Source organism: Diachasma alloeum, unplaced genomic scaffold (genome assembly GCF_001412515.2).
Source record: "Diachasma alloeum isolate Michigan unplaced genomic scaffold, Dall2.0 Dall_scaffold_00255, whole genome shotgun sequence".
Taxonomy (NCBI): Eukaryota; Metazoa; Arthropoda; class Insecta; order Hymenoptera; family Braconidae; genus Diachasma; species Diachasma alloeum.
This window is the reverse complement of record NW_021680400.1, coordinates 571,207-589,945: the sequence shown is the minus strand read 5'-3', so window position 1 is coordinate 589,945 and position 18,739 is coordinate 571,207. Positions and strand designations below refer to the sequence as shown.

Genomic DNA, 18,739 nt, shown 5'->3' with positions numbered 1-18,739 from the left:
GGGGGGGGGAGAAATGAATTTTCTAATCGGTGGAGCCCCCCGCGCTCACTCGATGCCGGCGAACCGTTCGGGGTTACTCCGCGCTTTTGAAAATGCATTCCTCCGCTCCTACTTGAGTAGGATAGGATAGAATTTCCCGAAGATTCCAAAAAGCTTCATTGTTCTTCGTGCATGAAAAATGGGGATCTTCGGGAAACTCCTTACGATCGCAAGACTTTTACCGATTTATTTTTCTCCGTGTGACGTCCGTATAAAAATCAAAAAATCAATTTAACAATGGGATAAATGGAGTGGAGAGAAAAACGTGAATATCTCGGAAATTAGATGCGATAAAATAGGCCCTTTTCGCGTGGACATACACATATAATTGGACTGAAATTCATAGAAATTTTGAATTTGCAATGACGAAATTCCTTGAAATTTCCGGATTACGGCAACGCGATAACAATTCCCAATAAGTGTTCCCGGCATTTCCGCGAAAATATTACTGAAACCTACAGACATCATTCCTGAATTCAAGACTTTCCTTTGATTTTCAGGATCATGTCACTAGAAATTTTTTACAAAATGACTTAATTTTAACATTGCTTGCTCATTGCATTTCAGAAATGCAGCTGCCTAAAAAAGACACATCGATTCCTAGGAACAACGTTTTTTTTCTCGGTAAATACAGATAATAGAGAAATGTCAGAGTGGAATTCCCGGATTTTTTTTCACTCTCGATTAATTTTTTAAAGATTCAAATTGATACTTGATTCATTCACATCGTTCCATTCCATCGGGAGATATTGTCGATTGGAGACAATTTTTTATGGTCACTGAAGGAGGCAAACCATTCATCTAAATCTCGCAATAATCTGCGAAAAATCTTATTCATTAATCTATTATTATTGAATTAATCCCATTATGTGTAGATCGCTGGAGAACAACGAAAACGTTCCAACCGTTCAAACGAGTTGGAATGTTTTCTCTCTCCTTCTTCTCCATTTTCTTTCTCACTCGCACTCGTTAAGTTTGGCGGAGGACGGGCACGTGCCAACGCGACGGAGACGACAATGAGTGGGAGCGAGTGCGATACATATTCCTTTCTCACTCAGGGGGGAATAATTATATATAATCGAACATTACTATAGTAAAAAAAAACAAAATCTGCACAATTATCCAATACAATCACTGGAAAACTATAGAGGAGCTACCGTATTGAGAACCCCTTTCCGGTTATCGACAAATTTATGCTCGGGCCCTATCATACCAACAGTTCCGTACGCTCCATCGTAGTCCATGCGCCACCGCTACAATTTTTGTTGTTGAACACTTTACATTGGCCCTGTTCATCTCCCCTATAATCTCTGNGCTCCATCGTAGTCCATGCGCCACCGCTACGTATATTGCTGTTGAACACTTTACATTGGCCCTGCTGATCTCTCCCCTATAATCTCTGTTTAGAATTGTGTTTTCTCCTACAATTATTATTTTTTATTCATTAAACTACTTCATTGACTCAACAATGCGATAATCGAGTCGATAAAGTAATTTCATAGATAGAAATTAATAATTGTAGGAGAAAACAATTCTAAAATTTGATGTAGACAAAGGGGCTCCGTCTCCCCTTAAAATACGTCAGCAGGTCCACAAAGAGCATAATAACCATAATAACAGAAATGGAATTAGAAATCGTTTAAATAGGCAAAATTTCAGACCTCCATAAAGAATACAATTACTCATCAAATAATATAAAAATTGAACGAACCTAATTCAAATTAAAAAAAAAAAGATAATCATTTGCATAAAAATGAATAAATATAAATCATTGCTGTCTGCCATGGTCTTACCCATGACCCTCAACACACATAAATATTTAAAATTTAATACCCTGTTATGATCCTCAGGATTATTTATTAGTAATTAAAATTTACATCTAATCTGCAAATACGTTAGTGCCTTTTTTTTTAAAGAACAATTCTAGCAAACTAAATACATTCCGTTTTTTGGGCACAGTAGTTAATAAACAAAAAACAAATACTGTTCACATGTGATAATAATGTATAAAATTATTAATTAATAACTACTATGTTTATTATCCAAACAGAAATTTAAATCTTCATAACACTTCAAACTTGAGAGCCACTAATTATGGCCATTAGTTTATATAAAAATACAATACTGTGCATTAATTTTTTCTAAACTAAGTTTTTATAAATGTAAATAGTGTAAATAATTCTTGTTGTATAAATAAAAACATTGTTAATAAAAAAAAATTGAAGAGCCACAGTATTGGGGGCCGTTACATGAGGAAGTTTTTCGGTCAATTCACGAACTAAAGGTGCCAAGTTGCCACCCACTTTTCAATGGATCAGACAAGGATAGCATGCATCTGACCATGAGTATATGTGAGGAGAACGAAATGGACTGCAGAGATTGAAATTTTGAGAATATATTTTTTGAGTGATCACAAATATCCTCCTCTTACAAATTTCAGCTCAATCGGTGGAAAATAGAGGTTCTAGGACGTTTTTGTAGATTTTGACCCGTTCTGACCCTTTAGGACCTTCCGAAAATCTTGGAGTTGGATTTTTTCTCACTTTTTATTTACTTACAAAACATATAAACTGTTACAATCGTATCTATAATACCCAGAGACTATCAAATTTCACCGCGGTCTCCCCTTAATCAATGGAATGTAAGATATGAGAATAAGGTAATTAAACATATTTTTCTCCGTTGTTGGTCGTTAAAATAGTTTGTACACCATTATAGTTTACGTACGTCAGTCGCCATAAATATTGGTGCCTGGGGGCATGGCCATGGCTCTCAAATCTCAGATTTGGGAGTCCATGGACACTTTCCATAACTCTAAACCTGAGGACGGGTTCCATGGTCTCGTTGCTGGGCCAACATTTATTGAGGGGGGTGATCGCAAGGGTTAAACGGGAGAGACAAACACAGTTATCGCAAGAGTCTAATGGGAGTGATGAATCGAGTAATCGCAAGAGTCAAACAGGGGAGACGAAAACACAATTATCGCAAGAGTCCAATGGGAGCGATGTATCGAGTAATCGCAAGGGTCAAACGGCATAGACGAACGTAATTATCGCAAGAGTCTAATGGGAGCGATGAATAGAGTAATCGCAAGGGTCAACCGGGAGAGACAAACTCAGTTATCGCAAGGGTCTAATGGCAGTGATGAATCGAACAATAAATTAGGTTATTTTTCAATAAAAAAATAATTGAGTTATTTAGAATTTTGTCCGGAAATGCATAGGGACGTAAAATCGACGTATAAAACGCGAATCTAAACGACTTTATGTACATACTATTATGATTGGCTACTAAGTATTCTTTGTTCTTTCATATACCCTCTCAGGTTTTTACGATTTCTTCCCCCCCCCCCTCCAATCCTCTGTACCGAGGTCGCCGAGGGCCAAGGAAAAAACTCATTTGAGGGAAACACCTTAAAGCCATTTGTTCACTCGCACAGTATCAAGATACTGAGGAGGTGATTGTGGGAATGTTTTGTTTTTAAATAATTAAGAGTTCGTTGGTTTAAAAAATGTTTTATAATTTATTCACTGCACTCAATTTATTTTGATACAAAACAATGTTTATGAAGAATAGAAAATTGAATTATTAAACGGATATCAAAAGGTGGAATAAAAATGTTCAGAGGTATCGAGGGGGAATCCGTCGAATGCTCGATAATGTCGCGATGAGCGAAAGAAAATTGGTTATGTCCAAAGACGTATGTCGAACGTAATCGGACGCGATGTAATTCGTTTTAATCCTTGAACAAAACAATTTAGTTAATGCTGTTCAAGTTAACCGATGTGTTACTTATGATGAAAAGTTTTTTTTTTAGTTTTTAAAGGTTTTTATTGATACTAAAATATTTGTACATATATACATATTTATATACGGAGAGAGAAGAGGTTTGATAGTTTGATTCCTGCTCGATGGCTTAACTCAATTTTGAAATATTTATGGTTTTTGTTTTAATAGAATTACATTTGATGTATCTAATATATAATATATAATGTTTTTAGGAAAAGTTTCAAAGGAAAACCTAAGTAGAACTTATTTTTGTTGTTTTACACTATTTTGCAGTTTGCATGTTGCATGAATTATATGTTTGGCTCTGCATCAAGCAGTATTTGATGTGGTACTTTGTATTTATTATACATTTTATGTGCTGTGTTACAGACATTTTCGAGTATTTTGAGATTGTTAAGTTTAGATTGGTAAAAATTTATTGTATGTTCTTTTATTTTATCAGTTAAGTTAGGAATACTTAGATTGTTATGGATATCACAGTTGTTCGTTCGCGGTTCCGCATTTGTTAACATTCGTAAACATTTATTTTGAATAGTTTGTAACTTCTTGTAATTAGATTTAAATGTGTTGCTCCATATGGGGCAGGCATACAGTAGGATACTTAGTTAGTTAGTTAAGGTTTCTGGCGCCGGCTGTTTCACAGTAGGATAGGTCTATGATAAAAATGCGAGAATTTAGTATTTTCGTGAAAGAACACGGACCATGAAGAGAGGTGTATATTGCAAACTATTTTGGTTGGCTCAGCGGTACAAATTTTCCGACATTGCAAATGCAACGTTCCTATTGGTTCGGAGGCGGGGACCGAAGGGAAGCGTTGGAGTGAAGTTGAGTCCGTGTGGATTCCTGGAAATGAGGTATGGGAAAATTCAAGGAATCCATGAGGCCCGGAAAAACCGATCGTTAGGGACTGCTGAGGGTAATAATCACAAAGGTGAAAGAAAGGCCCTTATGTTTGGAGTCATAAACCAACTCAAACGTGACAACTGTTTTGAGTGGAGGGATTAACGAGGATTAGAGTATCGAGAGCGATGATTAAAATTTCCAGAATTCGGGAAAATATCGACCGTAACATAATCTTTGTTTTCGAAAAAGACAACAACTGTACTGACCGTGACAAATGACGGGAAAAATTCGATTATTGTGAAGAAGACACGAGGGATTAAAATATTTCACCGAAGACCCACAATAAAACGATTTACGCGCGTAGAAATTGAATTCTAGGAAATTTGAAATATTGAATGCCCTGGGAAATTTGAGTTTAATATTTTCGAAGTAAAAAAAAAATTGAATTGATCAGGAGAAAGTCTTTCTGCGCCAGAACACCATTAAATTATGAGAAAATAAAACTAGCAAAATCTATCAAACACTATAATATCTAATTCTAATTATGTATAATTATCTATACAGTATAATTATACTGATCTATGTATTTTTATCTATATGAGGGGAAGGAGAAAGGCCATTGCTGATTTAAAACAAAGAAAAAACTTTCGCAACATGAGGGAAATAGATTAATTGAATTGAATAGAATAATTTGCCAGGTCTTCAACATCATCTGAACAAACAAATCGCTTAAGCGATTCAAATATCCTTCGATTCTCAGAAAAAAAACAAAAAAATCACGAAAACACCGAAAATTGCAGAAATTTACGTTATTATCGAACAATCAACAATCGACGGTAGCCCATATTGCCCCAGTCTCCCCAACGAAAAAAAAAAATCGAAAAAACGTTCTTATGCAGTAATTTCTGCGCGTTATCAGAGGTCGCAAGTGTTAACGATAAATGTAATACGTTTCAGAGCCAAATGAGACTTTTATCCCTCGGAAAACATGAGATAGTAGGAGTCCCAGCTTTTATTGAACTTGAGGTCTATAGTTGGACGCTGGAAGACAGTCGGAAAGCATCATGAATTACTATGTCGGGGTTGACGTGGGGACTGGCAGTACCAGGGCTGCACTTTTCAACGCCGATGGGAAGTTAATTAAAATCTCTAACAATCCCATTGAGACTTTTAATTCTGTTCCGGATTTTTACGAACAGTCTTCGGAGGATATCTGGGATTCTGTCAAGAAAGTTGTCAAGGTCATTGGAAAATTCATTAATATTCGGGTTCGATGAAGATTTTTGGGAATTTTCATTGCTATTTTTGAAGAGATTTTTTGAAGATTGTTGAAAAATTTGCTTCATGATCTGGATTTCTTAAAATTGTTTTTTTGTTTGCGTCAAATGTTGATAATGTAATTTTTTTTTAATCTACCAGGGCCATTCATTGAAGAATTGATTAATAATTCTGTTTCACGACGATTTTTTTATAAAATTCTTTCAGGATTTTTGACCAATTTGTTTCATGTTCTGGATTTTTTTAATAGTTTTTTTTTGTTTGTGTAGAATGTTGGTAATGGAGTGTTTAAGAAATATATTAGGAGCATTCATTGAAGAATTAATTAATATTCCTGTCTCATGCAGATTTTTGAAAACATTGTTTCATGTTCTCGAGTTCTTAAAATAATTTTGTCATCACACTGTGACGAAAAGTGATCTTTTCGGCACGCTCCGCGTGCCTAAAAGTCCAATTTCCGCCACATTGTGATGAAAAATATTGTTCGTAACTCGTGAAAAAATGTTTTTTAGCTCGTTACGAAATATACTATTTTAAATTTGTGTAGAATGTTGTCAGTGGAACGCCTAAGGAATATATCAAGGGAATTGGGTTCGATGCGACATGCTCTCTGGTGCTTCTGGATGGAGCTGGAGAGCCTGTTACAGCGAGTTTGAATGGTAAAAAATCAATTTATGGTTTACGTAATGTGGGAAATTTTTGTTTTCATCGAGTTTTTGGTAATTGGAGATTTGTCTCCGGGAGAATGGTTTTAGAAGAAAATGTCAAAACATCTTTTTTGTAGAGAATTAAATTTCGAATAAAAAATTTTTTATAACTTTTTTTCTTCAAATTTACTCGTTATTGAGATAGCTCAACAAATGGAAAAAGTAAAAAAATGAACTGACGCATAACTTCAGATTTTTATGAAATCCAAGTGTATTAAACGTCCAATTATCTTCAGAAGGAGTGGGTTTAGGAGAAAATCTCGAAAATTATTTTTTGCAGACAATTAAATTTGGTATAAACATGTTTTATGACTTTTTTCATTAAAGTGACTCGTAATGGCGATAATTCAACAAATAGAAAAAGTAAAAAATTGAACTAACGCACGACTCCAGATTTTTATTAAATCCAACTTTATTAATTACCCAATTATCTCGAGGAGTAATTTCCGGAGAGAATGCCATATGACATTTTTTATATCTCATTAGATTTCCTACGAATATTCCCATTAACGTTTTCTCCGGGCATCACTCAACAATAAAAGATCAGGGAAAATTCCAAAAATTTTCATTTTTTCAGGGGATGATAGACGTAACGTTATCCTGTGGCTGGACCACAGGGCAGAGGCAGAGGCCAATTTCATCAATATGATGGGCAATAAAGTCCTGAAATACGTCGGAGGAAAGATCTCCCTCGAAATGGAAATTCCCAAAATTCTGTGGCTGAAGAAAAATCTTCCAGACACTTGGAATCGAGTGAAATTGATGTTCGATCTTCCGGATTTTCTCACCTGGAAGGCGACTGGCTCGGAATTTAGGTAGAGATCCTCATCAATTATTCCAGCTGATAAATCATTACCAAAAATTCATAGAAATTAATTTCCATCAGGTCTCTCTGCTCTCTCGTATGCAAATGGAATTACACAGCCAATCCTGATGGTAAAAACGGATGGAATGAGGAGTTTTTCAATGAAATTGGACTCTCAGTATTGAAGGAAAATAATTGGAAGAGAATTGGTACTGAATATTCAACATTTTTTTATAATTATTCATTACAAACATTTAAAATTTACTCCAATAATTTTATCATTCAAAAATTTCCTCATTTAAATGTGTTATTTTCAATAAGTTTTCCATGAATTTATTTCAAGAATGTTTTATGAGTTATTTCTTCAAAGTGAGAAATTTAATTGATGATTGAATTGAGATTTTCATGAAATTGAAGTTTATTAATTGTCCAATTATCTTGAGGAGTGCGTTTAGGGGAAAATGTCAGAAAAACTTTTTTGTGCAGAATTAAATTTGGAATAGAAAATTTCTTATGACTTTTTTTCTCAAAGGTACTCGTTGTGGAGATAATCCAACAAATCGAAAATGAAAAAAATTTAACTGACGATTGACTCCAGATTTTTATGAAATTTAACTTTATTAATTGTCAATGTTAAACAATTGTCAATTGGTTATTAATTGTTAATGAATATTAATCTAGGAAATGAGGTGAAAGCCCCTGGGGAAGCAGTAGGAAAAGGCTTATCCCGAACAGCTGCAGTCGAGTTGGGATTAGCAGAAGGAACTCCTGTCGGTACATCAATAATCGATGCTCATGCTGGAGGTCTGGGGATGATTGGCTGCTCTGCTCCTAATATATCCGATAATTTCACCAGCAGATTAGGTACATTATTTGTCACATCTCAAAGACCTCTATTAATTCAATTAATTCACATTTTTTTATTACAAAATTATGTAACCATTTGCGAATGTAAAAATACCTTTCGTCTATACTGAGAGAAAAACAAAGACGTTGTCAAACAAGTCTTGTGTGGGCCAACAAAATCTCTAGTTGAAAATTGCCAAAAAAGAATTTGTTTGGCTCGAATTTGAAAGCCTCAAACATGAATAATTGTTCTGCTTTCGACAGCAACGAAATATTTGACTCGAGAAGCAGATAATTCACACCAGACGGTGCCTTTTCAGGATGAAAATATCTCATATGGAGGAAAATTTATCAACTAATATTTTATCCCTAAGTTACAAGATTGCTATCATATCATTATTATTAGTGTTTAATTTGAGGGTTCATTTCTTGTCTGTGATTATTAGACAGCCGAAATAAAAAACTACTCTCCCTTGTTTCGCATAAAACAAAGATTTTTCGGGAGCACAATACGTATGGGAGTATCGAATAACGAAGGAGTACTGCTAGAAATGGCATTTCTTGCGTGTATAGAGAATGCAATTTTTTTTGGCCTACAAAATCTATTTTTGCGACAAAAATTTTTCAGTCCGGCTCACTCTCTGCATGTTTAGCACAAAAAAATCCTCTTTTGATAATTTTCAAAAAACTATTTTCTTGGTACAAGTAACACTTGTTTGAGAACTTTGTCGTTTTTCTTTCAGTGTAGAGGGAATCTTTATTATTCCAACGAGAGTGTCCGACATTGTCCTCCTAAATCATTCGTTTCAAGACAATTAAGTGATTAACAAAACGTAAAATTCCATTGTTACTTGGAATTTTCATTTAATTAATTAATTATCTCCTCCAGGGCTCATTTGTGGCACCTCCACGTGTCACATGGCAGTGAGTGAAAAGCCGACGTTTGTGGAGGGCATCTGGGGCCCTTATTACAGCGCAATGGTCCCTTCCCTGTGGCTCAATGAAGGAGGACAGAGTGCCACTGGAAAATTACTGGATCACGTCATTGAAATTCATCCTGCTGTTAGTTCGATTCGAAAAAAAATCTACGGAAAGATGTAAGAATCCTTAAGGTATTGAATAATAATAGAATGGAATGAGTAATTGAATTTAATGACGAAAATAAAGACTGAATAAATTGAATAACATAATTGATGACTTTCCAATCAAATCAGTCATGCCGATTCATTATAAATCTCTCAATTCGCTTAGAATTCGTAATTCTTAATGTCAACGATCATCACTTTTTTAAAAGTAATGATCGACCGTTTAATGACAATTAAAATGATCGGATAATAACTAATAATTATTGTCCAATCAAATCAGAAATTATGATTGTCTAATTCAGTAGCGAAGCGGTAAGAAAGTCAATATCACGGAATCTAAGGGAGATGGTGAAAATTTTGTTATAACCTTTTTTGTGGAGCCGATTGAGGGCTACAGCAAATGTAATCACGAAAATTTCGCTACCTGTTGGAATGAGTGGAATGTGTGACCAGAACTGTAGGGATACTTTATCAGTAACAGGAGAACGAAAGAGAGCACGTCTGTTCAGAAGGATTTATGCGATGTAACTGATACAGCTTGATGGTTTTGATTGGCGCTTGCCTGACAACTGTGTATGTGTGTGTTTGTACTAGTGTTTGTGTGCTGTGTGTGTTAGTGTGGGATCTATCATCATTATATTGAACACTATCTCTCTTAGATTACGAAATATCAATTGAAAACTGGTCAATAGTCAAAATTGATTTATCTCGTTTTACCACTTCGCTACTGAATTGACATTATCACTTTTCAAAATATTTTGACAGGCACATCCAACAGTATTTATCGAACTTATTACGAACAATGGCTGATCAACGAAATTTCCCAGATGTTTCGTATCTCACTAAGGAATTGCACGTGTGGCCGGATTTTCATGGGAACAGATCGCCCCTGGCTGATTCCACCCTGCAAGGCATGATCTCAGGGCTTTCTCTGTCGTCTGACGAGGAAAATCTGGCAATGATCTATCTTGCCACCATCCAAGCCCTCACTGTAAGATAATTGATAGCAAAATTCAACAGCAAATTTAATTTTTTATTTCAATTCTTTCATCCACGAAATTTTTATCAATTGAGAAATTAACGTTATTGAGAGTAATCAATTAGTTAATTGGTTCATGAATTGATTAATTAATGAATTGATTAATTGAATGAATTTTTATTACATTAAGGCCCGGGTGTACTATCTTTCGAAAGTTATCTCGATGTTTTTTTTCATCTTTTGCCATCTGAAATTGTCAATTGAGTTCTGCATCATGCAGAAGTTTTGAAAAATTATGAATGAATAATCAAAAAAAAGTAGAAGAAATTCTTAATTTTTTCGAAGAACATTTTTAATTTATATTCAGAATAAATTGAATAACAAGAAATTGTAAAATGTATCTGATTTAGGGTGACAAATGGCAGCCTGTCACCCAATATCATGCAGGGGGAAGACTGATTTCGTAAATCTTTTTCCACACTGCACAGAGACATTTATTACGGAAAAGGCTCTTTGAAAAAAGTTATAATATTTTGGAGAATTTTTTAATCACACTTTTAAAAATATATACATAAAAATGGCAGATGACTACATACCACTGTTTTGAAAATTGAGATACCTAGCTGTCACTTTCCATGAGGAGTTAGTGTTTTATTATCAACCATGGAAAATCACAGCTAATAGATAATTTGCCACAGCGAATCAGAAATTTGTAATTTCCCCTTTTGTCAACTCATTCTGAATCTCAATTAAAAATGCTCTTTGAAAAAGTTCAGAACTTTTTCTATTTTTTTTATCATTCTATCATAGTTTTTGGGAATTTCTACATGATGTACCACTCAATTGACAGTTCTGGCGTACGAAAGATAAAAAAAATCCATATAACATTCGAAAGATAGTACACCCGGGCCGTAACTCAATATATTTATTAAATAAGTAATTATCTCACGAAAAATGTCGAAAGAAATGTTGTTTTTACTAATTTCTTTCTCTAAAATTGTTCAACACCTGATTACTATTTTTTTCTGCCAGTATGGGACTAAACACATTCTTGAATCCCTGTCAGAGTCGGGATATGCCATCGAAACGATCCTGATATGCGGTGGATTGAGCCAGAATCCTTTGTTCGTGCAAATTCATGCAGACGTTCTCAATCTCCCAGTTTTAATTCCCTCTGAGAGGGAGTCTGTGCTCCTGGGGTCTGCGATATTAGGATCCTGTGCTGCTGGCGCGTATCCCTCGGTCAGCAAAGCCATAAGGGCGATGGCAGGCAGTGGAAGTCTCGTGAAACCTAGATCTGTTTCTTATCAGTAAGCATTTTTTTCACAATTTTCTTTCAATTTTTTTTATTGAAAATAAATTCGAGGAATTCATCAATTCAACGAATTTGTCGAGTTTTTAATAAAATGATAAAATAACTTAATTGAATAATTAATTAATCAATTAATTAAGTTAATTGATGAATTTGTTATCAATCAGTTAATCAATTGATCAACTATCAATTAATTGAGACCTCGCCGATGTTTCAAAGAATTAATTTTTTGGAATTAAAAAATTGATAAATTTGTTAATTAAATCCACTAAAATTGTTTTTTTTTGTTGATTTCTCCTCAGATATCACGTGAGGAAGTACAAAGTCTTCAAAAAACTCCTGAATGACCAGAGAGAGTACAAAAACATGATGAACGAGACCCTCTGAGTGATGAATTCCGTCCAAAACGCCCAAAAAATCCATTTCGTCACGTTTTAATAACGAGATTTATTTTAAAAAATATTTTCTACAGTTTGTAAGCAGTACAAGACAGTAGAATATTCTATAGATTTTTTTGTAACAAAAGGGAATACTATAATTGTGCGATTTAACGTAACTTCTGTGCGAATAATTGAAATAAATGTCGAATTAATGAGGGAAAAGAACTAATTGTAAATATAATTGATTCCATTAATATTTGTGCAATTAAAGCTGCATAATTATTCTCTAGTTCGATTATAGAATATCAAAAACATTTCAACAATATCATGATTAATTGCCATCGAATTATCATCAATTTTTTTTCAAGTTTTCATCGTCACTTTCGTTTTTAATATCGAGAGGCACTTGCGGGTCAGTCTCAGTGTCGTCCGAAGTTCATTTGGAAGACATTCTTAATACATAATATAATTGGAGAATACAGATATGCGCCTCGGGGAGAGGCTATTGCTCAGAAATTCGTCTGCAACTGGAACTAACGTTCATCAATTTTTCAGAAAAATATCAGGTAAAACGATCCTTCTTCAATCGTCAATATCTCCTGACCGAAGGACGGGATTTTGACGAGTCAAAATTCATTTTAAAGCTTGAAAAAATACCTCGAAAATGAAGAAAAATTCAAGAAATTTCACTGTGCCGTTCTCCAGTTATTGGAGATTGAAGATGGGTCGTTTTTCCTCAATCTCTCAAACTGAAAATTTGATAGCTTTCTCTCATTTTTTTAAACTTAATGAGGTAAAATTCGCGGATTAGAAAAATTCAACTTATGTGAAACGATAACACTCGGTTATGTGATTGAGCATGTACTGGAAAGCTGGAGAGGAGGACGATGGATAGCCGAATCTCTGCTTCCAGAGGTGAGTTGAGATTATTGATTGAGCCAGGGAACGAGTCGACTCCTGGATTTCTTCGCAGATGTCCACACCATTTTGCCAAATTGTACCTGAACGATTGAGTGAACATAACGAAATAAAACATCAATTGATAATTAATAAATATTCAATTATTATTATTATTTAATTAATAATCTAACAAATCGAAGAATTCGCAATTTCAACTTTTGCGTTTCGATTTTTTGAAGTAATGTTGAGGGGTCTGAAGACATTTTTAATAATTTTTTTAATGATCTAATTGAAAATATAAATAAATAACTTTCAGAGAAGAATTAATAAAAATACGGTCTTTTCCTTTTTTTATGAAACAAAAATTTACATTTTTTTAAAGGAAAATTTGATACTTTTATTAAACATACTAATAAAAGTTTACCTAGATTGCCGAGTAGTTTTTGATGACCAAAACTATCGAAAGTCTGTAAATATTCCACACTGAACACTCCATATTGCTTGAGCTCCTGGAGAGACTCGTAATTGCAGCACCGAGCCCGACGATTGGCAACCAGGAAACTCCCTGGTAGAACTTGTTTCGTGATAATTCTTATAGCTTCTTCCACCATTCCACACCTCTGAATGGGCATTTTTCCTTTTACTGTCTTTGGTAGGGGCTAAAAACCAAATGAACAATCCAAAATTATTAATTTTCAACATTGACAATTTTTCAAATTTTATTTACATCTTTATATGTGATTTTTTATCTTTATTTGCAGTCGTTCTTTACTTCATTACCTCTCAACGATGAAAATACAAATAAATAATTCAAAATTATTGATTTGTTGATTCGTTGAAGAAAACAAAAAATTCCAAATAATTAAATTATACCTTTAATAATTTATATTCAATTCTGAAGAAATGAACACTTTTATTTGTAGTTGTCTTTTGATTTTTACCTCGGGCATCGCCTGAATCATGTGCAACCACATTTTCGGAGGAATGCAGTTGGCTTCAGCAATACAGAGTATCGTATGTGAATTATTATTCCTCTTTTTCGTTGTCATCACGTCCATGCCCTCTGGCATCATGAATCCTCCAGGAAACTCATCGACGATCAGAACCATCCCTGGGCCACCAACTTGAAACTCCTCTGGGTGTGCATCAATATAATATTCACATATTTTTCCACATTTTTCGTAAACTTTCTTGGCGATATGTTCTTTAATCTCTGAAAATAACATTCAAATCCACAAATTTTGTTTTTCCAATTGAAAAATTATCTCGATTGTAAGAGGCTTCAAGAGAAAATGTCAGGAGATTTTTCCTCCTAAATCCCTGCATAATTTGATTTGGTTTGACTTAATCTAGCAAACAATTTCTTACGTATGATTTTATGATTTTATGATTTTAAGATCTTTAACAAAAGATTCATTTTCATGATGTCAGTCTGGCCAATTTTGTCTCACCCAATTGCTGAGCAGCGATCTCGGAAGGCACATCCTGGCACCAAGCGAGGACGAGCATAAGTGCACTTTTGAAATCAGTTTTGACCCCGTTGAAGAAACAGCCCTCCCTGATGGTCTGTTTCTTACTGCAGGTGGGACAGACCCAGTTGTACCTGTCCCTCAGTCTCGCCCCAGCCCAGGTCATGCTTCGACCCTGGCACTCAGGCTGAGGACAACTGATTGAGGATCTGATGAGGGATGTCTCTTTCAGCCAACTCAGGAGTTCACCCTCGTGTCCCTGCTGGAACATTGGCTTCAGAACGAGATCGAAAAAGCCACCTTGGTCACCAAATCGCTCGAGTGCCTCTTTTCCATTACTAAGATCATCCAATTAACAGACGAAAAAGTCGAATAAAAAATTATTCACAATATAAATAATCGATTTTATTAATTTAGAAATTCATTTTAAAAAAGAGGAAGTGAAATCGTAATATCTTTTGATTGGACGGTACGATTGTAACGAATCACCTCTCATTTTAAAGATTGTAAAAATACTTGCAAAATGAGACCCAATTCTAGGAATTTCACTCTACCAACCTCGCGTTATTTTATTAAATTTGGTCCAAAAAATCAATCAATTATTGGGATCAGCTAATTATGATGAAAAAATCATGAACGTCATGCTTTTACTGAAGATGATTAACCATTAATTATTCCACAATTCAAGAACGATGCAATTTGTAAATAAATTCTTCTCATTTATGAAGACAATTTCGATGAAATTTTCTAAAAATTGAGGTTAAAAGCTCCAAAACTAATGAAATTCCACTCCTCACCTTGTTTTGATGTTCTTCATGACTGTAAATCTTTCAGTCCCGTCAAAATCGAGAAATTAACCGGAAAACAACGATAAAAACAACGAAAAATTAACAAAAAAAAAACTAAAATTGAAACTCCAAATCTAAGCGTCAAACCCTCATTCTTGTCAAGTAAACAAATATGGTGGTGTGCGAGACTAAATGAGTGAGGTAGGGGTGCACATTTAACCTCGAACACGTTTCCACACGTTGATGTTTACATCATGCATTGTTTTCATTCCTCCCGCCTCTTCATAACTCAAGAATAAGAACGATATTTAACGAATTTCCACGTGAATGAGAAGATTCATTTTCGGATTTAACTACCATTCACCCATAAAATTACTAAAAATGCCCTATTATGCTGTGGCAAAAGGTCGTAATCCTGGCATTTACATGTCTTGGTGAGTTCAATTGCATAAAATTTTTTTCATTTCATTTTTCGTCGACAATTCAATTAATTGATTAATTAATCAATTTTTTAATCATTTTTTTTGTTTCCGAGACAATATAGGGGAGGGGGTAAAATGGACACTTGACTTTTTTTAAATGTTAATGACAGCTTGATGAAATCCAATATTTTTTTTTCAATGCAAAGGACATTTCTTTCCCTTTGTAATGAGCCTAAACTGTGCTCAATTGATAAAACTTCATTTCTGGGTTATGAGTAATTTTTAAAAAGTCCAGTGTCCATTTTACCCCATCCTCCCCTACGTCGAAATACTTCAAGATTACATACACTGAGAGAAAAATAACAGAGTTCTCAAACAAGTCTTGCTTGTGACAAGAAAATAGTTTTTTGAAATTTATCGAAAAAGGATTTTTTTTGTGCCAAACATGCAGAGAGTGCGCCGGAATGATAAATTTTTGTCGCAAAAATAGATTTAGTAGTTAAAAAAAAATTGCATTCTCTGTCGACGCAAGAAATGTCATTTCTAGCACTACTCCTTCGTTATTCAATACTCCCATACGTATTTTGCTCCCGAAAAATCTTTGTTTCATGCGAAACAAGGGATAGTATTTTTTCGTTTCGGCTGTCTAATAATTACAGATAAGAAATGAACCCTTAAATGAAACAATAATAATGATATGATAGCAATCTTGGAACTTAGAGATAAAATATGAGTTAATAAATTTTCCTCTATATGAGATATTCTCATCCTGAAAAGGCACCGTCTGGTGTGAATTATCCGCCTCTTGAGCCAAATATTTCATTCCTGTCGAAAGCAGAACAATTATTCATGTTTGAGACTTTCACATTCGGACCAAACAAATTCTTTTTTGGCAATTTTGAACTAGCGATTTTGTTGGCCCAAACAAGACTTGTTTTACAACGTGTTTGCTTTTCTCTCAGTGTATGAAAAATTTAATATTTACCTATCAGTGTCCCTGAGAAATTCAAGGTGCTATGTCATGTAATTACCAATTAATCAATGATGTATTGTTTCTGATCCAGGGATGAGTGTAAAGCACAAGTGGATAGGTTTCCTGGGGCTGCTTTTAAGAAATTCAATTCACAAGCAGAGGCTCAGACCTTTATTGGTGGCGGCTCCTCAGGGGCTGGGGGAAAAGAGAGGACTGAAAAAGCATCAGCGAGGTACCAGCCCTATTCAACAACTCCCAGAGACAACAAGATGAAGAGGACTGAGAAGAAGAAGAGAGAGGGTTCCCCTGACATGGAAGAGTTCCTGCGTTTCGAGAAAGGGAGGAAGGGTTTTGAAGAGGGTCGCAAGTATCCCATTGCTTTTACGACTGATTCTGAGGGTCGTGTGGACATTTTCACTGATGGCGCATGCTCTGGGAACGGATATGATGGAGCCAAGGCTGGTTTTGGGGTCTACTTTGGAGATGATCATCCTTTGTGAGTGGAAGACACAAGGTTTTTGTTTTTAACAATTGGAAATTACCTCTTCAATGAGGAGAAAAGGAATTGTTAGGAGACATTTTTGCGCAGAATTTGTTGGTCTGGACGAAAGCCATTTTGACTTTTTGTTGCAAAATTACTCATTAGTGAGATAATTGCATATTTAATTAACTTGAATTCCATACAAATCCCAATTCAATGCTCCAGTGGATTTTCTATATTTTGTAATTGTCAAATTATTCAGATAACGAGGATTTTTAGGTGAAAATGTCAGAAGAAAATTTTTTAGAGTATTTCTTCAACTACAAAAAAGTTTTGTGACATTTCCTCCTAAGACTAGTCATTATTGAGATCATAGCATATTTAATCAACTTGAATACCATAAAAATCCCAATTCAATGCTCCAGTGAATTTTCTGTACTTTTTAATTGTCAAATTATTTATATAACGAGTATTTTTGGGAGAAAATGTCAGGAGAATTTTTTTTATCATTTTCTTCTAAACCTACTGATTGTGGAAATAATTTTGAATCGAACAAACTTCAATTGCATTTTGAAAATTGGATTTCGCAGAAATAAAAAAATTCCTTTGAAATTTTCTCCAAAAATTACTATTTTACAATATAAGTGCACAATTGATCATTTCTCCTCTTTTCCTTTCATCAATAAATTCCTCGATCTAATTTTATCCATCAATTCCACATGTTTTGCTGCAGAAATGTTGCTAAACCAGTGGTAGGTCGTGCAACAAACAACAATGCAGAGATTCAGGCTGTGACAGAGGCCGCTCTAATCTCCAAGAAGCATGGAATCAGCAAGATAAGAATAAACACTGATTCCCAGTTCCTGATTAGTTGCCTGACCCAGTGGATGCCTGGGTGGAAGCGCAGGGGCTGGAAAACCTCATCCAATCAACCTGTAATAAATAAAGAGGAGTTGATGGCGATGGAGAAGGCTCTCGCTGGATTGGATTATGAATTCGTGAGTTTTTGAATGAAATGAAAGAGTTTGCATGGAAATTTTGCTTCGTTTGGGGATTTAAAAAAATGTACAAATAATCTTTTAGTATTTTTTGAATACAGAATCACGTGAGAGGACATTCTGGTATCCAGGGGAATGAGGAAGCTGATAAATTGGCTCGATTGGGAGCTGAATCTTATAGAAACTGAAGGGACAACGTTTTGCCACGTTCCAGGGGCGATTTATATTTATCTTGAGCATTTTGCAAGTGTTTGTACCTGAGTGAATCATTTTCTTTGTTACTTTGTTTATTTAAGATGCTTGAAATGTAATTTAAGAAACTTGAATCCTGTTTAAGCGAATGAAATACACGTAAGAAATGAAGAAAGAAACTTTAGAAAAAAAAGGTACTTTTTTGAGGTTTTTTTGTCATTTCTTTTCGTTGAGTTTTCAACATTTTTAGTTGACCGTCAAAGCTTCTATTTAGGCTTCACATGATCGTAATTTAGAGAACAATTCTACTGATTTTATTATTTGAATATTAGTGCATTGGTCCAAACGAGTGAAGATTAATTTAAGAAAAATAAAAAAAATTCATTCATTTTTACAAATGAGTGAAAATTAATTTTTAGATCATTTTGCAAATATTGTCTGAATGGGGGGGGG

General features: G+C 34.6%; 3 protein-coding genes across 4 annotated transcripts in view; 2 read left to right on the top strand and 1 right to left on the bottom strand.

The window, feature by feature from the left end:
• The window catches only part of LOC107037528 (FGGY carbohydrate kinase domain-containing protein), a 35,138-nt gene extending 22,819 nt beyond the window's left edge, over positions 1-12,319 (top strand). Inside the window, exons 2-10 of the mRNA XM_015256128.2 lie at positions 5,629-5,912; positions 6,497-6,608; positions 7,234-7,471; positions 7,543-7,670; positions 8,143-8,325; positions 9,197-9,404; positions 10,158-10,383; positions 11,404-11,681; positions 11,986-12,319. Of these exons, the coding sequence (XP_015111614.1) occupies positions 5,736-5,912; positions 6,497-6,608; positions 7,234-7,471; positions 7,543-7,670; positions 8,143-8,325; positions 9,197-9,404; positions 10,158-10,383; positions 11,404-11,681; positions 11,986-12,070 (1,635 nt within the window). The 5' untranslated portion in view covers positions 5,629-5,735 and the 3' untranslated portion in view covers positions 12,071-12,319. The remainder of the gene's footprint in view (positions 1-5,628; positions 5,913-6,496; positions 6,609-7,233; positions 7,472-7,542; positions 7,671-8,142; positions 8,326-9,196; positions 9,405-10,157; positions 10,384-11,403; positions 11,682-11,985) is intronic.
• Positions 12,111-15,407, bottom strand: LOC107037530. Its single transcript, XM_015256131.2, has 5 exons — positions 15,230-15,407; positions 14,415-14,770; positions 13,905-14,176; positions 13,388-13,622; positions 12,111-13,064 (listed from the first exon to the last, which is right to left on the bottom strand). Exons 1-5 carry the CDS (start codon positions 15,247-15,249, stop codon positions 12,886-12,888), a joined length of 1,062 nt encoding a protein of 353 aa, XP_015111617.1. The 5' UTR covers positions 15,250-15,407; the 3' UTR covers positions 12,111-12,885.
• A 5-nt stretch (positions 15,408-15,412) lies between these two features.
• On the top strand, positions 15,413-18,704 carry LOC107037531 (ribonuclease H1). Of its 2 annotated transcripts, none has more exons than XM_015256132.2 (4): positions 15,413-15,654; positions 16,707-17,111; positions 17,830-18,094; positions 18,196-18,704. In XM_015256132.2, the coding sequence occupies exons 1-4, from the start codon at positions 15,548-15,550 to the stop codon at positions 18,280-18,282; spliced, it is 864 nt and encodes a 287-aa protein (XP_015111618.1). In that variant the 5' UTR covers positions 15,413-15,547; the 3' UTR covers positions 18,283-18,704. The 2 variants fall into 2 exon arrangements, with proteins under 2 accessions (XP_015111618.1, XP_015111619.1); XM_015256133.2 differs by having other exon boundaries at positions 18,180-18,704.
• Positions 18,705-18,739: the final 35 nt, after the last annotated feature.

Excerpts from the sequence above, each read along its gene's own strand:
- LOC107037530 (XM_015256131.2), bottom strand. The coding sequence starts at position 15,249 with ATGAAGAACATCAAAACAAG. Across the intron at positions 14,771-15,229 it reads ATGAAGAACATCAAAACAAG|TAATGGAAAAGAGGCACTCG; the intron begins GTGAGGAGTGGA and ends GGATGATCTTAG. Across the intron at positions 14,177-14,414 it reads GATCGCTGCTCAGCAATTGG|AGATTAAAGAACATATCGCC; the intron begins GTGAGACAAAAT and ends TGTTATTTTCAG.
- LOC107037531 (XM_015256132.2), top strand. The coding sequence starts at position 15,548 with ATGAGAAGATTCATTTTCGGATTTAACTACCATTCACCCATAAAATTA. Across the intron at positions 15,655-16,706 it reads CCTGGCATTTACATGTCTTG|GGATGAGTGTAAAGCACAAG; the intron begins GTGAGTTCAATT and ends TTTCTGATCCAG. Across the intron at positions 18,095-18,195 it reads CTGGATTGGATTATGAATTC|AATCACGTGAGAGGACATTC; the intron begins GTGAGTTTTTGA and ends TTTTGAATACAG.